This window comes from Anolis carolinensis, chromosome 2 (genome assembly GCF_035594765.1).
Source record: "Anolis carolinensis isolate JA03-04 chromosome 2, rAnoCar3.1.pri, whole genome shotgun sequence".
Classification (NCBI taxonomy): Eukaryota; Metazoa; Chordata; class Lepidosauria; order Squamata; family Dactyloidae; genus Anolis; species Anolis carolinensis.
In genome coordinates, this window is record NC_085842.1 from 305,451,006 (window position 1) to 305,473,729 (window position 22,724).

At 42.7% G+C, this 22,724-nt stretch overlaps 1 protein-coding gene across 2 annotated transcripts in view; it reads left to right on the forward strand.

Moving 5' to 3' along the window:
* pdzd2 (PDZ domain containing 2) overlaps nucleotides 1–22,724 on the forward strand; it is a 315,666-nt gene that overhangs the window by 92,370 nt on the left and 200,572 nt on the right. For both annotated transcript variants that reach the window (XM_008118592.3, XM_008118591.3), the window contains exon 4: nucleotides 4,338–5,196. In XM_008118592.3, coding sequence (XP_008116799.2) covers nucleotides 4,721–5,196 — 476 coding nt within the window. In that variant the 5' untranslated portion in view covers nucleotides 4,338–4,720. The remainder of the gene's footprint in view (nucleotides 1–4,337; nucleotides 5,197–22,724) is intronic.

Genomic DNA, 22,724 nt, shown 5'->3' on the forward strand with positions numbered 1-22,724 from the left:
TCCACCCTCCAACAAGAGGCCGATTCGTTAGCGCATCATCAAATCCAGATGGCTAAGCATACGGGCGACACGGCTGGCAAGATGATCGCCCACGCCATTGCCATTCGCCGCCACGCCTGGCTGAGATCTTCCGGCTTATCTTCTTCCTCGAGGCAGGTCATCGAGGACCTCCCCTTCGACGCCATGGGCCTCTTTAATGCTGGCACCGATGACAAGCTTAAAACCAACCATGACTTTAAAGTTCTAGCCACTAAATGCGGCGATCAACCCCAGGCTCACCGCACCAAGTGGTTTCCTCAACGCTTTCGACGCTTCCCGCCTCCTTCTTACCGCCAGCAATCTTTCAGACGTCCCTCGGTATCGAACAACCAAAATCGCCAACAGCCCCGTCGGGCCGCACAACCTCAAAGACAGCGCGGCCGGGCCACCCCCACCGCTGGTCAACCTATCCGGCGTTCCTGACGCCATCTCTCCTTCCAAAGACTCTTTCTCCGGTACCGATGTCGTTCTCACTCCTCCGCACCCCTCTCCTCCACCAAATCAACCTCATGGTCTCTTTATAGACCGCCTGGCTCCCTTCTTTCACCGGTGGAAATCTATTACTTCAGATGCCTGGGTTCTAAAAATTGTCCAAGAAGGCTATGCCTTAGAATTCGAAGAACTCCCTCCCACCGGTCAGGTCCTTCTCTCCAACCCCTCTCAAGAAATTCTCGCAGAGGTCGACGCTCTCCTCGCCAAAGGGGCTATTCGGCCTTCTCCATCGGCACAGGACCCTCAAAGCTTCTTCTCCAGGTACTTTACGGTCCCGAAGAGGGGTGGGGGCCTCCGCCCAATTCTAGACTTGCGCATGCTCAATGTCTTCATACGCCCAACCAAGTTCAGGATGGTCTCCATCGCCTCCATCCTCCCGATGCTTCACCGCGGAGACTACTTCGTGTCTATAGACCTCCGAGACGCCTATTTCCACGTGGCGATTCGAGAAAACCACAGGCGCTTCCTCTCTTTCAAGGTCCTCGACCAAACCTACCAGTTCACCGTTTTGCCCTTTGGCCTCGCTACCGCCCCAAGGGTCTTTACCAAAGTCGTCGCTGTCGTGGCTGCCCACCTCCGGCTCCAGGGGATCACAGTTTTTCCCTATCTAGACGACTGGCTTCTGGTCGGATCCGACCCTGTCCTACTCCGTCGACACGTCGACTACACCCTCTCTCTTCTAGATTCTCTCGGTCTCCAGCTAAACCACGAAAAATCTCACCTCAACCCGTCGAACAAGATCCGCTTCATCGGCGCACTGTTCGACTCAATCGCTCAGACTGTCTCGCTCCCGCTCGACAGGTTTCTAGCTCTCCGTCATCAAATCATCTTCTGCGAGACCCACCGAAGAGTTCGGGCTCGATCCATTCAAATACTGCTGGGCCACATGGCCTCCACAGTCCTCACGACCCCGTTCGCCAGGCTCCGTCTCCGGTCCCTGCAGAGGTGGTTCATAGATGTTTTCAAGCCATTTCGCCACCCCAACTCGAGGTTTCTCTCGATCCCGCCTCATGTTCGTCGGTCGCTTCTCTGGTGGAAGTCCCTCTCCAACGTCTGCAGGGGTCTTCCGTTTCACTCGGTTCCTCCCTCGATCACCATAACCACAGACTCATCCAATTTCGGCTGGGGAGCCCACATGAAGGGCCTCACTGTTCGGGGCCTCTGGTCTCCCTCCGAGAAGGCCAATCACATAAACTTTCTCGAACTCCTTGCTATCTTCAAGGCTCTGAAAGCCTTCTCCCGCCTGATCTCCCAAAGATCTGTCCTCGTACAGTCAGACAACACAGTAGCAGTATTCTACATCAACAAACAGGGCGGCACGGGCTCAAGGAAGCTGATGCTTCTCTCCTCCCAACTGTGGCATTGGTGCATAGCCCACAACATCCAAATCTCGGCGACTCACCTTCCCGGGATCCACAACGACTTGGCAGATGCCCTCAGCAGAATGACGACTTCCTCCCACGAGTGGATGCTCGACCCCGAGACTCTTCTTTCTCTCTTTCTCAAATGGGGTTTCCCCACCCTAGACCTCTTCGCTTCTCCCCAGAACGCTCAGCTGCCTCGGTACGGGGCAAGACTTCTCCCGTCCTCCTCTCCAGGCTGCCTGGGAGACGCCTTCCTTCTGGACTGGTCGGCGGAACCAATCTATCTCTTTCCGCCTTTTCCTCTGATACCGAAGGTCCTCCAGAAGCTCCGATCGGTACCGATGTCGGCGATCCTGATAGCGCCAGCCTGGCCTCGTCAACCGTGGTTCCCGGCTCTTCTTCATCTTTCCAAGGCGACCTTCTTCACTCTGCCTCTCCTACCACACCTCTTATCCAGAGAAAACGGCCAGATTCTGCATCCGGATCTCCCCTCTCTACATCTCACTGCTTGGAGGATTCTCGCCTGACCTCCCTCCCGCAGAACTTACAAGAGGTCCTCCGCGCAGCTCACAAGCCGGCTACAACCAGGGCCTACACTTATAAAGTCTCTCGCTTTCGTTCCTTTCTTCGCTCCCGAGGGATCACTGCTTTCCCAACCTCGGTACCGATTGTGCTGGACTTCCTTATGTCTCTAGCAGAACAAAAGCTTTCTCTTGCCTCTATGAAATCTTACCTGGCCGCTCTATCATGGTGCTTTCAGCAGCATGGTAAACCATCATTGTTTTCCGATCACCTCGTCAAGACCTTCTTAAAAGGATACAACAACATCTGCCCACCGGCCCAACCTCCTACCCCAGGCTGGAACCTCGAGCTTGTCCTTTCCCAGCTCACTGCTTCTCCCTTTGAACCTTTGGCCTCGACCGACCTACGTCTCCTTTCTTGGAAAGTTGCCTTCTTGGTGGCCATAACCTCAGCGCGCAGACCCTCGGAGCTGGCGGCCCTTCGGGTCGATGAACCCTACCTCCGCTTTCATCACGACCGCGCCGTTCTCCGTCCGGACATCACCTTCCTTCCCAAGGTGGTCTCTGCTTTTCACCTTAACCAGGACATTGTCCTTCCCGCTTTCTTCCCAGACCCCTCGTCTCCCCTTGAGCGGAGACTGCACCTCCTTGATGTGCGTAGAGCACTTCTGTTCTACCGGGACCGTACTAAGAACATTCGAAAGACCCCAAAACTTTTTGTGGCCCATGCCCCAGATAAACTGGGCAATCCTATTTCTTCTCAAAGACTCTCACACTGGATTGCTCAGGCCATTGAACTGGCCTATGAACTAGCCAAAAGACCTCCTCCCCCGTCGGTCCGCCCGCGTTCGACGAGAGGTCTCTCCACGTCGACTGCCTTCCTAAGGGGCATTTCCCTGGACTCCATCTGCAAGGCAGCGATCTGGTCTAACCCCCTTACATTTGTGTCTCACTACAGGTTAGACCAAAAGACTTTGAAGGATGCCGCCTTTGCTAGGGCGGTTTTATCCTCATGCTTGTCCTAACCTTCTGCATTTATGACTTCTATGTGGGTGCTTTTCTCATGCGACCCTCTTGTTGTTTTTTCCTGTTTGGTACATGTTTGCACTACTCTCCTGATGATCCGTGCCTTATTGCTATTGCCTTCCCCCTTAGGGGAATGATGTTTTCCTGTTTTCACATGTGCTCTTAAAGGGTTATATCATGCCTGACCGAACTGCCTTCGGTGTTTGGCGTGTGTTTGATGCAATACCTTAATGGGTCCTTGGACCAGGGTTTTCTTTGATGTTTTCATGTTTAATAAACATATGTTTGGACAGTTTTCTCGTTGTCAGGGTTTGCTTAGCCCGCCTCCGAGACCTAAGCTTGCTAGTCTCCATTAGTGTGCATTCACAGAGTACACGAAGAAAAAGGACAGGTTGCTTACCTGTAACCATGTTTCTTCGAGTGTACTCTGTGAATTCACACAAGCCCGCCCTTCCTTCCCCTCTGGCAAACCCTCTTCCTTTCTCGTTGCCTTTGCGGCGTAGGAACTGGAGAGCAGACGCCGAGGGCTGCCTTATATGCCCTCCGGGGACGGAGGGGCGTGGCTACCGCCAAAATTTAAACTTCAGCTTGGGAAGAGTTTCCGTTGGGACCTGCGCAGGCGCAGCCTCTCCATTAGTGTGAATTCACAGAGTACACTCGAAGAAACATGGTTACAGGTAAGCAACCTGTCCTTATTAGAGTTCATTCTGTTGTCCCTGTTCCACAGAGGATGAACCAAGAGCATGTAGAAAGTAAAATAAACAGATTACAGAATTAACGAGTGAATGGAATAATAAGAAAAGCTTTCTCATTAATGAGGACTGCAGATTGCTCTGCAATCCTTTATTTGAGAATGGGAATTATGGTTTTAACGGCGCTGTTTTTCTCTTTCTAGGTCAAGCAGGTGTTGTTGAATGTGGAGGAGCAAGAACAAAACAGAGCTGCCCCAATGATTTCTGTATGGACAGCTGTGGAAGAGACCAGCCATGAAGTCCTTGCCGCTTCCTTCCTCTTCGTGCCGAATTCCCCAGAGCACCTGTTTTCACTCTTCATTATAAAAGCCATCCTGTTGTTCTTGACCAAAGAAGGGGAAAAGAGAGAACTGTGTTTTATTTAAAATTATTTTCTGGCTCCCTGTGTGTGTATACACTTGTTCCTGCCAGCATGGCTGTTGATGAAGTTGGCAGCTGCCCTGATTCTGAAAGATGCATTGATGGAGATGCGGTCGTCCAATCCAGGAGTCAGTTCCTCACATAATGGGATCCGGGAACGACCACAATGCCCATCACTCCGGAGAATGCGGTGCTGTTCCTTCCCATCCTGTATCGATGGCTGCAAAACCACCTGAGGGGAGAAGGAGAGGAGCCGGAGCAGAGGCTCTGTCATTCGGCCATCAAGAAGCTGCGGGAGTACATCCAGCTGAACTTCCCCGTGGATGAAGGCAAACTGCAGCATGGTACGAACCCTGTGGATGCTGAGATTTGTACTGTTTACCTCACCAAGGATCCGGGGAAAGTGGAGTCTCTCGGCCTAAGCTTTGGGAACATCCCTGCTTTGGGGGACTATGGAGACAAGCGGAGAACGGGGAGAAAAAAGAAAGGGCATAAGGGTCCCATACTTGATGTTGGGAGTATTTGGGTCACGGACTTGAAGAAAAACAGCCCAGCGGGAAAATGTGGAAAAGTTCGCCTGAGAGATGAGATCCTTTCACTAAATGGACAATTGATGGTCGGAGTGGATATTGGTGGTGCAAGGTAAGAAACTGTAAATTGACTTTAAGTATACTTGAATTGCAACAAATAATGTGGCAGAATTGGTGTGTGATGCTCTAAAGTAGGGACAAAAGTCTGGGTCCTTCTAAATTTTGTTGGAGTACAGTTCCCATCATCTTTGACTGGAACTCCTGCCTATGTAGATCAGTGGTTCCCAACCTTTTTTTGACCAAGGACCACTTTGACCAGGGACAGCTCTCCAACATTAGTACCCAAAGGGTTACGAATCAGTTTTTGGTCAACTTTAGCTTCTGTTTGGTTATTTGGAGTGCTGATTCAGAAAATTGCATTGGATAGACTACATCAGCTCTAGTTTCTGATACAGAACATATGCCATCCAGTAGCTGCCATCTGCTCACCCACAGAAAATCATATTTAATAATCTAGAGCTGATTTTCCCCTCATGTCTCGTGGACATTATTTTAGGTCTCATGGCCCACCAGTGAGCTGCGGCCCACATGTTGGGAACCATTGATGTAGATTGAAATTAAGCAACATCTAGAAGCCACAGATTCTCCACCTAGGCTGCTCTTACTGTGTAATAGTTTAAAGTGTTAGTATCCTGTATGCAAGAAAACTCTCTGTATGTAAGAAAAACAATATTGAATATATACAGTAATTCTTAAATATATGCAGCACAATAGAAGGCAACTATAAGTGACTCATTTCAGTGGGATGTTGGATCTATTCTTGGCCTTTTGAGGCTGAGAGAGTGTGAATTGTTCAATGTCTTTCAGTGGGTTTCAATGATTAAGTGGGGTTTCATACCCTGGTTTCCACGGTCGTAGTCAAACACTCAAAACACTACACAATTCTGCCTCTGGTGTATCAGGAACTAGTACTATGTTTGTGTTCATTAGGTACAGTTGTTTATCTCCTGGAAATTTGCCATGGATTGGCAGGTGAGGACTCAGTTTGAACATTTTCTTTCCTAGCACTACACACTACCCCACCACTTTGCAGATCTCTGTTGCACTAAATAATGGACAATGACAATCACAGTATCCATGAGGAAGAGTGGAACTTTGCAAAAGTATGCTAATATACTTAACCTGTGTAGCCTGTATTATGGCCACGGGATTGTATCGAAATGTAGCAAGGATCAAACATAAGCAGAGGGCATATGCACTCCTGAGTTTAATTGACAAGTCATAAAGTTCTCTCTTTTTTTGCAATGGTTGTACTGCTGTCACCTAGTACCTGAAATGTGGGTACTATAAGCGAAGATAGAGCTGAATTTTTTTTCAGAGTCTATCTTCAGATGTCTTCAGGATCAAAACTCAGAACATCACCAGTGTCCCTCTCCACCGGCATGTAGTGCTGAACTTTTGTAATGATTTTCCACATTTTGTGGATCTGGTTATTCAGGAATTTGATTTAAGTTGTTATCTCTAGGAGGTCCACTAATGTGAGCCGATTGACAACTTCCTCCAGTCTTGCTGGAGGACCTAATAATTTCCAGAGGGAAAACCTGTTTTGGAGTCTCTAAGTTCTCCAAGGCAGTTATATGGCTAGCTTCCAATGCTAGTTCATCATAGTCATGTTGGAAGACCTAGAAATTCCTTGAGAGGTGTTCATTCAGGTAAACAAATTGCAATTTATTTTTCATGGAGGGCTGACTGTAGAATCTGTGCATGGGAAAGGCTGGATGAAATCTATGTGTAATACCCAGTAAATCCTAATGGGCTTCCTCCAATCACTGTACTTGTTGGTGTTGAGCCCTGTAGGAATCATGGAGGATTAGATAACTTTTATTGGTGGACTTTTAAGTGGTGGCTGTATGGCAAAACATACAAGGCAGAATCATTTTTTTGTGGAGAAAAGGCGTAGGGATCATTCCAGCTGCTGCTGACATCCGGTGGTTTGCCAGAAGAAAGGTTTCACATAAAAGATTGCCAAGTCTGCTAAACCATCAGGGATCATTTGTTTCCTCTTGGCTTGGTGATTAATTTGAATCCTGTGTTCTTATCTTCCCGCTTATTGGAATAGAGGAGAAAATTTCCAAAGAGGCTCATATTTTTCTAATATTAAACCACAGTTTGTGTTGATTTCTTATTAAAAATGACTCTGAAGGGAAGGAATTACCATATTAGCCTGTTGCAGCACAAACATCCAAGTGTGTTGTCTTGTGACGTCTTAAAGACTAATGAATTTTGTTTGGCATAAGCTTTCTTGGGCTGGAGCCCATTTCACAAGAGGCACTTGCAGAATCGGGGGGAAATAGTTATTTGCATTACAGCTCTCAGTGGCCATTCTGGTTGGGGGATTGCAGTCCTAAGTGGCTCTCCAATTTTTAATGTTATTTTAGAATCATAGAATCATAGAATAGTAGAGTTGGAAGAGACCTCATGGGCCATCCAGTCCAACCCCCTGCCAGGAAGCAGGAAATCACATTCAAAGCACCCCGACAGATGGCCATCCAGCCTCTGTTTAAAAGCTTCCAAAGAAGGAGCCTCCACCACAGTCCGGGGGAGAGAGTTCCACTGCCGAACAGCCTTCACAGTGAGGAAGTTCTTCCTGATGTTCTTCCTGATTTTAGGTTCATGGTTTCTTTTTTCCAAGATTGGAAGTGAGTGGAGAGCCCAAAATAGGCTTGGAAAAGGTGGGGAATGAATATAGTTGAAAAAGGCAATCATGCAATGGCCATTCATTGGGTACTATGAAACTGTTGGTCTCCAGGGGGTTGAATGTGTGCTGGTATGTGGCTTTCTGGGGCTGCTGTGCGATAGGATTGCATAATTTTAATTATGATGTCATGCACTGAATTCAAACTGACAAAGATTGCCACTGATTGGAACCCTCAAGGTTCTGCTGTTGCGGCCCAAGCACTTCAAAATAGGTTTGGTATTGATGACTACACCACCAATATAAATTAATGTGTCTAAGGCTGCGGTTTGCAATGTATCGCTATCCACTGGAGTTGACAGTGCATCCATATTTATTATGATAGGAGGCACAAAGAGATGAATGAGTGCATGGGAAACCTGACAACCAGGACTGGGCAACCATGACATGTTGTACTCATGAAAACATGAAATGGTGAATTGTTGTGATACTCAGCCAACACTTAAATTTGCACAGTTCTTCTGTTTAAAAGTTAATCATATTTTTAAATGTGCTAGGAGCCCCGGTGGTGAAGTGTGTTAAAGCACTGAGCTGCTGAACTTGCAGACCAAAAGGTCACAGGTTCAAATCCCGGGAGCGGAATGGGCGCCCGCTGTTAGCTCCAGTTTCTGCCAACCTAGCAGTTCAAAAACATGCCAATGTGAGTAGATAAATAACTACCTCTCTGGTGGGAAGGTAACGGTGCTCCATGCAGTCATGCTGGCCACATGATCTTGGAGGTGTCTACGGACAACGCCGGCTCTTTGGCTTAGAAATGGAGATGAGCACCAACCCCCAGAGTCAGAGATGACTGGATTTAATGTCAGGGGAAACCTTTACCTAACCTAACCTTACCTAGGAAGAACAAAGACCAGATATGGAGAAATGGTCACAAGGTTGATAGAGCACTATTACGGAAACCTTGCAAAAGGAAGAAGGGCAATGCTTGCATGGAGAATGGGATTGTGGCACTAATAGACCATAGTGCAATGATGTCCTGAAAAAAACATTCGCACACTTTTCAAGGCACCCTGAGCTTCTTTCTGCTCACTCTGAAGACTGGACAAAAGATGCCAGGGTCTGAGATTTGGTAACTCTGTGGTAATATAGGGATCCCAGCTACTTTAAGACAGCTTCTCATTTTTTATTTAAAACATCTGGCCCAGCTTCCCTGTCGAATTGTATCTCCCTCTATGATCCACCTCGGAGGCTAAGATAGTTGGGGGAGGCCCTGCTCTTGGTCCCACTTCCTTCTCAGGTGATGTTGGTGGGGATGAGAGACAGGGCCTTCTCAGTGGTGGCCCTTCATCTGTGGAACTCCCTCCCCAGCGAGATTAGATCAGCCCTCTTCCTCCTGACCTTCAGGAAAAGGCTAAAAACGTGGATTTGGGAGCAAGCCTTTGATCCATAAATTTGAGCAGTGCAATAAGAGATTACAATTACGAATGGCACAGCCCTGGAGTATGATTTGGATTGCGTGATTTAATTGATGTTTTAATGTTGATGTTTTAATTGTTTTAGAATCATAGAATCATAGAATAGTAGAGTTGGAAGAGACCTCATGGGCCATCTAGTCCAACCCCTGGCCAAGAAGCAGGAAATCGCATTCAAAGCACCCCCGACAGATGGCCATCCAGCCTCTGCTTAAAAGCCTCCAAGGAAGGAGCCTCCACCACAATCCATGGCAGAGAGTTCCACTGCCGAACAGCCCTCACAGTGAGGAAGTTCTTCCTGATGTTCAGGTGGAATCTCCTTTCCTGTAGTTTGAAGCCATTGTTCCGCGTCCTAGTCCGCAGGGCAGCAGAAAACAAACTTGCTCCCTCCTCCCTATGACTTCCCTTCACGTATTTGTACATGGCTATCATGTCTCCTCTTAGCCTTCTCTTCTGCAGGCTAAACATGCCCAGTTCTTTAAGATGCTCCTCATAGGGCTTGTTCTCCAGACCTTTGATCATTTTAGATTTTAATGCATTATTTATTTATCAATGTGTATATGTGTGGCATCAAATTGTTGCCTTTGTAAGGCTGCTCTGAGTCCTCTTTGTGGTGAGAAGGGTGGGGTACAAGTGCGGTAAATAAAAATAAATAAATCAATATCTAGAAATCACATTGCCACAAGAAGTCCTGCTTCTTGCATCACCAAATTATGGCCTTTGATTTCCACATTTCCTTTCTGTTTAAAGAGAGACATTTAAAGTTATCAGCCAGAGGTGGAATATTAATGTTATAATAGGCCCCTAAGAGTACATAGTCGTGGTTGTCTATAGCATAATCAGTCAAGAAAGAGTAAACTTCAAAACCATAGGGCAAATGTTGCCATGGAGAGTCTAGTTTACGTGGGGAGAAAACGCAAAGAACAGATATAAATGGAAAACAGCAGTCTCTGTGTGTCAAAGTACAGTAAATTCCTTTTCTTCCCATGGAAGAGCTTTGCCTTCTACTTATCTGATTTGACACTTCGTGCTACCCCCCTCTGCTATTCCATCCTGCTCTAGGCTGAGAAGATAAAGCCTGCATATCTTGCTTCCCTGTTCTGCTTCTTCATTCTGAAATCAAACATAGTAAGGGAATCTATGAGACACGTGCATCCAGTATCTTAACTTGACTTTAACGTCCATCTTCTCTTATCTATGAATCGTAAGCATCCAGCAGTGTTTAAATTTTGCATTATCTATTTATCACATGCATGCATCTTAACTTTTTCTCAAGTTGCCTGAGGAGGGCAGTGTCCTAACAGTCTTTAGTTCCTTGTTTGTATGGTACAGCTTAGGATCCTTAAGTCAAGGCCTTAAAGAGAAACACGCACCAAGAGAGAACTTCAGAGTTCTCCAGCCACCTTTAGAGATGTCTCTTCTAGGACGACACTTATGTCCTTTTTTGGCTTTTGCAATTTGTACCTGTCTCTGTGCAGAATGTGTGCCCTTTCCCCCTCCCTAATGTTGACTGTGTTCACAACAGGCCATCACAAAGATATAAGCAACCCATCCGATTCCACCACGTTTTCTATTAAATGAGTACTTCATTTTCCAATATTGCATGTTTTACAAAAATGCACAAAACTAACTTGCAAGAAGGTGCAGTTTTTCTCTTGGGTGATCCAGAAACCGCCTTGTCTTTGGGTTGCTCTTATTGAGGAAACAAAATGAGAGAAAAAAGTCTCATTTACTCCTTAGACAGAAAAAAAGTCAAGGTTAACATCCCACCGACAGATGGATACATGTTACTCCAGATTTCCTACCTGCCAGATCAAGTGACACAATTTGACTGTTGAAAGCAGTTCTTACACTTTGTATGGCGAAAAAAGGTGATTTCCCATAAAGGTACAAGATAGATAGATAGATAGATAGATAGATAGATAGATAGATAGATAGATAGATAGATAGATAGACAAAATTATTTAATTTAATTAGAATTTGAAACAAGTTAAGCATCAGTCCCTGTGCATAACTTTTCCTCAACTTAGTTAAGAGTATTCCTCATAATAATCTGTCCATGTTCCTGATCTGTCCATGTTTCTGATTTGCCAGGAAAATAGGGGAGCAGCCTTCTACTGATGCTGTGAAGTCCTTGCCCAGGAGAACTTTGTAGGGTGATATTAAGGAGAGCCTGGCCCTATTAGAGCTTACAGTCTAAATTCAGACTGCAATAAAACAATATAGGTTGGGAAAGGTCAGAAATGCAGATGGCTGTCCAGCATCTTTTTCAAGACATCCAGAGAAGGGAGACCTCATCACCTTTCTAAGCAATTGGTTTCTACTGAATCACTCTTACTTGTCAAGAAGTTCCTTCTCAGATTCAGTTTAAATCTACTCTCTTGCACCTTCAGACCAGGGGTCACCAAACGAAGGCCCGGGGGCCAGATGCGGCCCATCGAAGCTATTTATCCGGCCCCCATGGCACAAAGGCAGAAGGAGTTGGATTAAATGGCCCAAGGGGTCTCTTCCAACCCTCTTTATTATTATTATTATTATTATTATTATTATTGTTATTATTATTATTATTAACATTGAGGCTGGGTGGCCATCTGTCAGGGGTGCTTTGCTTGTGCTTTCGGTGCACAAGGGCAGAAGGGGATTGGACTAAATGGCCCAAGGGGTCTCTTCCAACCCTCTTTATTATTATTATTATTATTATTGTTATTGTTATTATTATTTACATTGAGGCTGGGTGGCCATCTGTCAGGGGTGCTTTGCTTGTGCTTTTGGCGCACAAAGGCAGAAGGGGATTGGACTCAATGGCCCAAAGGGTCTCTTCCAACTCTCTTTATTGTTGTTGTTGTTGTTGTTGTTGTTAATTATTATGGCTCGGTGGCCAACTATAGTCCGGCCCTCCAACGGTCCGAAGGATCGTGAACCGGCCTCCTGTTTAAAAAGTTTGGGGACCCCTGCTTCAGACCATTAGACCTGATCCTACCTTTTGGGGGAGCAGAGACCAGATGCTCCCTTTTCTCTGTTGCATCCCTTGAACACCTTCTTGGCTGCACCATCATAGTGCTAGCTCATGTTCAGTTTATGGCCAACAGTAATCCTAAGGTCCTTTTCATATGTAGTGGTATGTTTAAAGCACTGTGACTGATTTTATTACCAGGGACAATAATAATAATAATAATAATAATAATAATAATAATAATAATAATAATAATAAAACTTTATTTATACCCCGCCACCATCTCCCCAACGGGGACTCGGGGTGGCTAACATGGGGCCACGCCCAGAGCAATACAATATAATACAGTACAATATAAAACAGCATACCATAACACAATTAAAAGCAATACAATACATGATGATAGACATTACATCAAAAAAGAAAAAACCAGTAAAAACAGGTCAGGCCGCAAGAACACAGAATAAAAACTCGAAGTGAGAGGGACAGAGGAGTAGATGTTAAGGGGGGAGCAATACAGAAATATATAACAGAAATTACTCACCGAAAGCACAGCGGAAGAGCCATGTTTTCAAGTCTTTCCTAAAAGCTAACAAAGTGGGAGCTTGCCTGATCTCGGTGGGTAGTGAATTCCATAGTCAAGGGGCAACAGCGGAAAAGGCCCACTCTTTGCCCCCTATTCATACTTCTTTCCCCCCCTTTGAATGTAACTGTTCATAAAACGGGAGGATGCATGTGCAAGTGATGTTCCCTGGAAACCATATATTGTAGTGAACTATTTCAGTTTTAAGTGTTGTTGTTTGGTTAACTTGACCAGTCCATGGATGGGATTGAAGCTTCAATAGCCTTACAAAAGACTTGCTAGGGATGATTTGTTTAGACCTGGATTGCTAGGAGAGTTGATTGTACAGGAATAATAAATAATAATAAAACTTTATTTATATACCGCCCTATCTCCCGATGGGACTCAGGGTGGTTTCCAATCATAAAAACAACAAAACATTACATAGCAACATAATAACACATTATTAAGCAAATTAAAATAATACAATTATAGCAATAAATAACAGTCACAAAAGCATCTGTGTTTTAATAACATTTTGGAATTTTTTGAAACAATTCTATGTGGAATGTAATATTTTATTCCCTATATATATACTGTAGATAATGCTATGGTGTGGTAAATTAAAGGAATTATTAAGTATTGACCCTCTCCCCCTTTGTGACCTTTTACTTACCCTGTATTTTTGAACTCTTCCTTGGCGCCTTTCTATGGAGATTATCATGGAGAATGCTTAACTCCACCATTTACCATTACATGAACATCAATTGTCTTTCCATGGCATCCGCATTGGAGTGGTGGATTGTGTCTGCTAATTAAGACCAAGCTTGCCACAATTGGATTAGGAGGCCTGGGCATGCCTGAATAGAATCAAACCAGTGCTAAATCCATATCCAACTGGGGATATCTTGCATGAAAAGCGTGCCTGCACTTCTGTTGAGCTATGGATTCTCCTGTGTCTCTCTTGGAAATGTTGGCTTCTAGCCTTGTTCCCACAATGCGGTAGTCCATTTCTGTACAATTTAAACTGTAATCAGCATTACTGCTCATTTTTCAAGCACTTAAAAATCATAGGGATAAGGATGCTGTGATGCTCTGTGTTAGAGACAAATTGTGGGATTTGGCCATTTTGTATGTTCTAGCTTGATAACTGGTCATATGGCTGGGGTATTGTGGGATTTATGGTCTGAACAATAAAGTCTTCTAAGTCTTAAATGCATTTGTTTGGTTTCCATTGCAGTAAAAGTGCTGGGCTAGATCTCATAGCTTACCTGCACTTACCTGGATGGAAGTTCCTCTGAAGTATAATAGACATACACTGAATTGTATTGTCTAATCCAGCAGAGCCTTTTCTGATGTTTCTAATTCAGCAGAGTGTTTATTTCTTGGCTTTTGCTACATGAAAGAAAGAGCACTTAAAAGTACAAACAAGCTATGTAATTTCACTATAAAAGTGAACAGCGGATGGACTTCAAAAAGGCCTGTCATGTACAATATCGGTGCTTTAATTCTTTGTAAAATATTTGCAGGAAAAATAATCATGGACTTATATATTTTTGCTGCCAAGATTTCTAACTGGGTACTATTTGTTACTTTAAAAAAAGGAAAAGCAGTTAATTCAGTTTATAAGGCTTATTTCAGGAAGTGTCATATTTTTGAAGTGTGAAGTTGGGATTCGGGTGACCGGGGTGCCTTTAGAAGGTTGTGAGATCACTCATCCAGGCAAAGAAATAAAACTGGGCTTCGCAGTTAATTTTTAAATAAGCGGAAAGTCTGAAATCCTCCATAAATGGACATAAGTCTTGCAAGACCTTTCTATGGATGTAATATTGCTATCCCTCCAGTTTAACAAGGTTAACACAAACATGGTTAATATGGGCCATAGATTGAAATGTTTACAGGACAGATTTATTCTGGTTTTAACACCAACCATGCAAGGCAGTACCAATACCACTCTTTTATTGTCCCTTCGACCTGTTTCAGGGGTAAATAAGACCTACATAGATCCATCATATGGATTTAGAAGTCAAAGGGCCAAATCAGCACAGTGTGATCTAGTAGAACCTTTGCTAAGAACCTTAAACAGTAAGCAGAAAGTACAGCTGACCTTCCACATTTGCAGATTTGACTTTTGCTGATTTGATTATTCATGGATATGATTTAAATGTTCACTCCAGGGAGCTCAGGGTTCTCCAGTACAACCTGTCAGAAATATTAAAAATTAACTAGGTATTTTTAATTACAAAAATGTAAATCAAGCACTGAAAGGATAAAATAAGTTAGCGATACCCTGAGGGGAGTGAGTAGGCCGAAGTCTGTTAGTGGGCCAATGCTAGTGTCATCCTGAGGTGTGTTGGTCAGTGAGAGAAGCTTCAGTATGAGATATGCTTCGATGAGAGAAGCTCCAAGTTGAAGGCCTCCAGTGTGAAGGCTGCTGTGTGTAAAGCTCCTGTGTAAGTTCAGTGTGAGAGGAGGCTCTGTGGGAGCGAAGCTGTTTATCTGCATGAGAAAGAAGCCCTGTGTGGAAGCAAAGAAGGAAGTGTAAAGAATTTTATTTGTGTTATGGAACCTTGTTTTTGTAAATAGTGCGACTATATTATTTTGCTACAAAGAAAAGCCTCCAAAGGAAGAGATAATATTGGTCTGTGTGTTTTTGTTCTTTTTATCACTTTTGGCTACTGGTGTTGGGACATGCTGCTGCTTACTCTGCTGTGCATTTATGGGGAGGGTCTTTTGTTAATAAGCCTATTCACCTAACACAAGCCTGGTCAACTTCTACTGAAAGTTGACCATAAACACCTTTAGGAATCTCTTGGTTCTCCAGCAGAAGCAGATAGGCATGATTAAATGTTCTTAATCCTTTTATTCCATCTTGATCTGGAAACAGGCTCTTCACCTCTGTCTTGATTTGAGAACTGGAAAATATTCTATCTGTCTCTGACAAGCCATGTGCAACTGTGGTTGGCATGTAAAGCACAATATTTAATGACATTAGAAGTGGCTGTCCTTACATCTCAGGTTTTGATCCATAAACCCTAGGGCCTAGAATAATTCTAATTGTGTCTAGCAGCAAGCACAGAGCAAGGTGCTCCTTTAAGCCCCATTATCCCTGTATCCTCAGGTCAGGCAAAGCACATATCTGGTTCCTGATCCTCAAGAATACCCTCAGTGTGGTCCTTAGGGCCGAAAGGAAAAAGACTGGGTGTGCAGAATTCTTTTAGTTGGAATTGCTGAGAAATGGAGTTCTTGCACCTGTGAGAGAGTCAAATTGGACCAAAGCTAGAGGCCCCAGGCATTTTCTGAGGAGTTTTGACAGCAACATTTCCCTTTAAGTGCTTTCATTCCAAAATCATAAAACGAAAAAGGAGATTCTATAAAGATATGGCATGACATGCTGCCTTCATCTTAGCTACTGCCTACAATGAAAGTCACTCGTCTTCTTTTATGTAAAGCTGAACTTTTAACTAGGCGTAGGGTGTCGTTTGATGCCAAATATAGTGAAACCTGTGGCTATGCCTAAGGATATGCGAAAGTGGAGCTGCCTTATGACCCTTTCCCACCTTCACTGGCAGTGTCTCTCTAATGCTTCAAGAAGACTTCCTTCGTCCTTGTAAGTCAAGATGCCTGGCACTGATTGAGGACCGGCTACATCCAAAAGAGCTACTGTATGGTTGGTTGTGCTTCAGTTCAGAGCCTTCTCAGTGGCTGCTCCTAAGCTCTGGAACTTTCTTGCAGTGGTTCTCAACCTGTAAGTCCTCAGGTGTTTTGGCCTACAACTCCCAGAAACCCCAACTAGCTTACTAGCTGTAAGAATTTCTGGGAGTTGAAGGCCAAAACACTTGGGGACCCACAGGTTGAAAACCGCTCCTCCAAGGGAAGACAGAACTGGCCCTTCACTGTGAGCAAAAACACTATTTTATTTGTTTTAAGAATTGAATGTCTTTGAAGAAAGGACTTTTAATACAGTGTTCTGCTTTGACTTGAACTGTCTATGCCAGGGGTCCCCAAACTAAGGCCCGGGGGCCGGATGCGGCCCTCCAAGGTAATTTACCTGCCCCCCGCCCTCAATTTTATAATATAATATTTTTATATCATTTTAAATAATATAATATATTGTATATACATATAATATTGATAATAATATAATGTTATACAATATAATACTAATAACACCATATAATAATATTAATTATATGATATATATTACATATAATATTACAGTATAGTGGTATAGTTCAATATAGTAATATATAATGCTAATATTGTGCTATGCTAATAATATAATATATTGTATGTACATACAGCTGCTCTGACCTCCCTTCGGGGTGAGAAGGGCGGGATATAAATGTAATAAATAAATGTAGTAAATGAATAAATAAATAATTTTAGACTTAGGCTTGCCCAAAGTCTGACATGACTTGAAGGCACACAACAGCAACAATCCTAATTCACTTGACTATCTCATTGGCCAGAAGCAAGCCCACACTTCCCATTGAAATCCTGATAGGTTTATGTTGGTTACAATTGTTTTCATTTCTAAATATTGTATTGTACTTTTATTGTTGTTGTTTTGCACTACAAATATGTGCAGTGTGCATAGGAATTTGTTCATATTTTTTTTTCCAAATGATAATTCGGCCCCTCCACAGTCTGAAGGATTGTGGACCGGCCCTCTGCTTTAAAAGTTTGAAGACCCCTGGTCTATGCCTTAGCCTTTCAAGTGATCAGAGTTTTCTTCATGGGCAGTTTGTGGTTGCAAAGATATAGTGATTTTAAATTAGGTCCATCGTTTAAAAACACTCTGTATATTGTTAACCTGTCCTGGTTTGGTAAAGGAAAGTTGGGCTATACAGAAAGTTAACAGCAACAATAACATACTGCTATCAACTTGTCATCTAACTCTTACTCAGGTGTTGTCTGTTCAAGTTTGCTTGAAATTTGCTACATAATGCAACCCCTATATCTAGGGAGGGGGTGGGATATATTCCCTGACTTAGCATGGGAAACATTAAACAGTAGATATGGTGAACTCTATTAAAATGAATAATATCCTGTGCAAACATACTATAGAATTGCTCTGGAGGACCTAGAAAATGCCTGGAGAGAACATCTCTTTAGCATTTTTAGGTCCTCCAGTGTGACTCTGTGATCAACTTCTGCTGGAAGGAGACTATAGAATAGGCATGGGCAAACTTGGGCCCTCCAGGTGTTTTGGACTTCAACTCCCACAATTCCTAACATCCAGTAGTCTGTTAGGAATTGTGAGAGTTGAAGTTCAAAACATGCAGAGGGCCGAAGTTTGCCCATGCCTGCTATAGAATCACTTGGAGTACCTAGAAAATGCCTAGAAATAAATTGTGTTTCCAGATGTGGCTAGGTGAGATCTTGGTTACTGGCCCCACGGGTTATGTGATTAAAATGAGAGAGAGAGGAAAATCAGGACAGTACAAGTTATATACATGTCATTCGCCATGCTATCCAAATGTGGTGGTGGTGGTAGGTTGTTTGTAGAAGGAAATCCACCAGAGCATGCATTAGATTTCTCTCTGACTGGCTTGACAATTCTGTGTGTGCCTTTCAGTGTGATGATTTCAGCTGCAAGCAGTAAATCCTCCTAAATGTTGCATGAGAACTGATTACCGTTTTGAGGCTGTCATTTGGCACTATCTCTATGACAGAGAATCTTATCACTTTTGTGTGTTTTTGGGAAGCACCTGGCACACTATTGATGCCAAGTGTATTAAGTAATAGCAGAACTCATGCTTGCAGGGGATATTTGCTATTAGAGCAATGTAGAAATGCGATGAATTACACAAAATTGCTGGATGTGCTGCAGCTCCTGTCATCGTGTCAGCATGTGATCATTGGCAATTAGCAGATGCACCCAAAACTGACAATTAGTCCATAAAGCCTGTGTTATATTCAAAACTTACAAGTGAATATGAGACCAGAATTTCTGATTTGAAGGGATGGGATTTCAGTATAACCTCATGCAAATCCGAGATTGAGTGAGAACTACTAACCTACATACTTATTCACTCATTTAATTCATTCACAAATATGTAGGAGCAAGCTTTGTATTATCTGATGTGCCAGCAGTGACTGTGACCACATCTCCCTCTAGTGGCATGCCTTACGGTCTTGAAATAAGTTTCAGTTATTTTAAAGCATTTAAGGTTCACCACTGGAAAATTAGGTTGTGTTGGATTTGAATTAGTCTAAATAGACAGCACGTATGGCCAGGAGTGGCCCAAGACATTTTGATGTTTACAAATCCCAAGTTTCCAAAAGATGGAACTATGGCAGTTAACGTGGAATCATAGTGTCATCGTTGTACAGGCAGTCCCCGAGTTAAAAACACCCGACTTGAAAACAACTCATAATTACAGACAGGGGTGAGACAACAGGAAGTGAGAGAAATCTACCCCACGGAAGAAAAATTTACTTCTGGAAGAATTATCACAGGAAAATTGTGTTTTCCCTGAGGCTTTCTCACCAATCCTTGTTTCCATGACAAGCCAAATTGTCAAAGGCTTGCATAGCTGGAATCACTGGGTTGCTGTGAGTTTTCCAGGCTGCATGGCCATATTCCAGAAGGATTCTCTCCTAACATTTTGCCTGCATCTGTGGCAGGTATCCTCAAAGATTTATGTATCTGTGGAATGTCCAGGGTGGGAGAAAGAACTCTTGTCTGTTTGAAGCAATCGTGAATGTTGCAATTGGCCACCTTGATTAGCATTGACTAGCCTTTCAGCTTCAAGGTCTGGCTGCTTACTGCCTGGAGGAATCCTTTGTTGGGAGGTGTTAGCTAGCCCTGATTGATTCATGTCTGGAATTCCTCTGTTTTCTTAGTGTTCTTTATTTGCTGTCCTGATTTTAGATTTTTTAATACTGGTAGCCAGATTGTGTTCATTTTCATGGTTTCCTTCTTTCTGTCAAAATTGTCCACATACTTGTGGATTTCTATGGCTTCTCTGTGTTGTCTGACATGGCGGTTGTTAGAGTGGTCCAGCATTTCTGTTTTCTCAAATAATATGCTGTGTGCAAGTTGGTTCATCAAGTGCTCTGCTATGGCTGACTTCTGTGGTTGGATTAGCCCACCCTGAGCTTTCCACAGATATATAAACCCCTCTTGCCTAGTTTTCCAACATCCCTCATTACCTCTGAGGATGCCTGTCATAGATGCAGGTGAAACGTCAGGAAAGAATGCTTCTGGAACATGGCCATACAGCCCGGAAAACTCACAGCAACCCAGAACCTATCTTGTTTGTAACTTGAGGATTGCTTGTATAGTATGAAAAATTTCTAGATTTTCGAAAAGAGGAGATAAACAGTATGGATACCTTTAGTAGCAGGGCTACCTTGAGAGGCAACATGACACACATAACACTATCCCCAGCAAAGAGGCTTATTCGGGGAAATAAGTAGGTGCAAGGTGTTCGCCACTTGAAGTCATTGCCACTCTAAGGCCTGGGACACTTTAAAAGTAAAAATAATGACTCACTAAATCTGTTGTTGTGTGCTTTGAGCCATTTTCAACTCTTAGCATGAGTTTTCTTGGCAAAATACGTTCAGAGGGGGGTTCCTTTTGCCTTCCTCTGAGGCTGAGCATGAGTGATTTGCTCAAGGTCACACAGTGAGTTTCCTTGACTGAGCACTGATTTAAACCCTGGTCTCCAGGGTCCTAGTCTGAGCTCAAACTGCTATATCATGCCGGCTCTCATCCATTAAGCGACTGTGCATATTTACTGTTCCACCTATTTTTATTCTGAAACCATTTTTATTTTCAATCAAGCTAATTTCTCAAAACCTCACTTCATTTTGTTGCTGTGCACATTTAAATTAATCAGCTTTGAAAGCGGGTATGTGTGTCTATATAGGTATGAGATCACTGGGAAGATGCTCTACTGATGTAATATATTAAGCCATATTATTTTCCTATCTTTACGTATGGTTGTGAAAGTTGGGCAGCTAAAAAAGCTAGTCAGAAGAAAACGTGGTGATGGAGAAGAGGGTTTCATTTGGCACTATGGACTGTGGGCTGCTAAAAAGATAATAAATATGTTAAGTCCTAGAATTACCGTATATACTCAAATATAAGCTGACCCGAATATAAGCCGAGGCACCTAATTTTACCACAAAAAAACCTGGGAAATCATTGACTCAAGTATAAGCCGAGGGTGGGAAATTTCAGAAATAAAAATAGATACCAAAAAATTACATTAATTGAGGCATCAGTAGGTTAAATGTTTTTGAATATTTACATCAATCTCTAATTTAAGATAAGACTGTCTAACTCTGATTAAATCATTTTTCTCATCTTCTTCAATGTAAATGTGCTTATGTATCCTTTTAATAATAATAGAGTAAAATAATACATGTAATAATAATAATAATAATAATAATAATAATAATAATAATAATTACAGGAAAATAATACATGTAATAATAATAATAATAATAATAATAATAATAATAATAATAATAATAATTACAGGAAAATAATACATGTAATAATAATAATAAATACAGGAAAATAATACATGTAATAATAAATAGAGTAGAATAATAAATGTAATAATAATAATAATAATTATAATATCAGAGTGAAATAATAAATGTATTAATAATAATAATAATAATAATAATAATAATAATAAAAATAGAGTAAAATAAATGTAATAGTAGCAACAATAGAGTACAATAATAAATATAATAATACCAATAATAATAGAGAAAAATAATAAATGTACCATATATTCTTGAGTATAAGCTGACCCAAATACAAGCCAACCAAGACCCTCACCCGAGTACAAGCCGAGCGGGGCTTTTTCAGTCTTAAAAAAGGACTGAAAAACTAGGCTTATACTCAAGTATATACCGTAATTAGGCCTGAGATCTCCTAGAAGCCAAGAAGACCAGACTGTGACTATTGTGGCCATATCATTGGAAGAGATGACTCATTAGAGAAGACTATAATGCTGCATAAGATAGAAGACAGTAGGAAAAGTGGAAGATCGCATTCCAGATGGAAAGACTCAATCAAGGATATCTTGGCCCCGAACCAGTAGGACTGCTGAGTTTAAGGTGATGTGGAGGTCTCTCTTCATAGTGTCGCCATAGATTGAAATTGATTTGAAGGCAGTTTACAACCATGTTATTAACTAGGACTGTGAATTTGGAGCCACATTGGTTATTCATAGATCTGAAGATCATCTATCCATGTGCATAACTCAATCCAACCTTCTAGATATTTCTCCAACAGAAGGGTGGGAATACTTGTCATAAACCTGATCTAAGCTCTGTCTATAGTCTAACTCCAGAACTGGTTTTATCAATTTGAGAAAATGCACCTGAAGTAGCTATTGGCACATGTTTCCTCTTGCTGAGTGGCATTCTCCATTTATGAAACCAGGCGCCGAAGCAGAGGAAAGCAGGAAGCTCTGAATCATAAATTCATCATCCTGATAAAACTGAATAATGTATTTAAAGAGCCGTGGAATTCAATCACTTGCTACTTAAGCTGTGGCAAAAGAGACAATAAAACAGATTTATATTGATGCCAAGGTGTCAAGCTGCTGTGCTGATGGTGAAGTCTTCAGAATCAGCCTGGAGTTTTCAATGTGAAGTAACCTATGTGTTAAATAGCGAAGTGGAGAAAACTAGATTCTGTTGCTCTTTTAAATTAGCATAGTTCACTACAGAATGTTAAAAGTCATATATACAGGCAGTTCAAATAAGCTGAATTTTAACGCCTACACAACCTACCTCATAGCACTTGACTGGCAGAGCTTAGGAATAATGCAAGATAAGGCAACTGTTTCGACTGAGTTACTTCTGGAAATGGGTTAATAAGAATATAAACAAACCTTGTTCCAAAAGTAACATAACTACTGTAGTGGAAGCACCATTACTTTATTGGTCTAATGAATACAATATGACCCCCATATCCACAGGA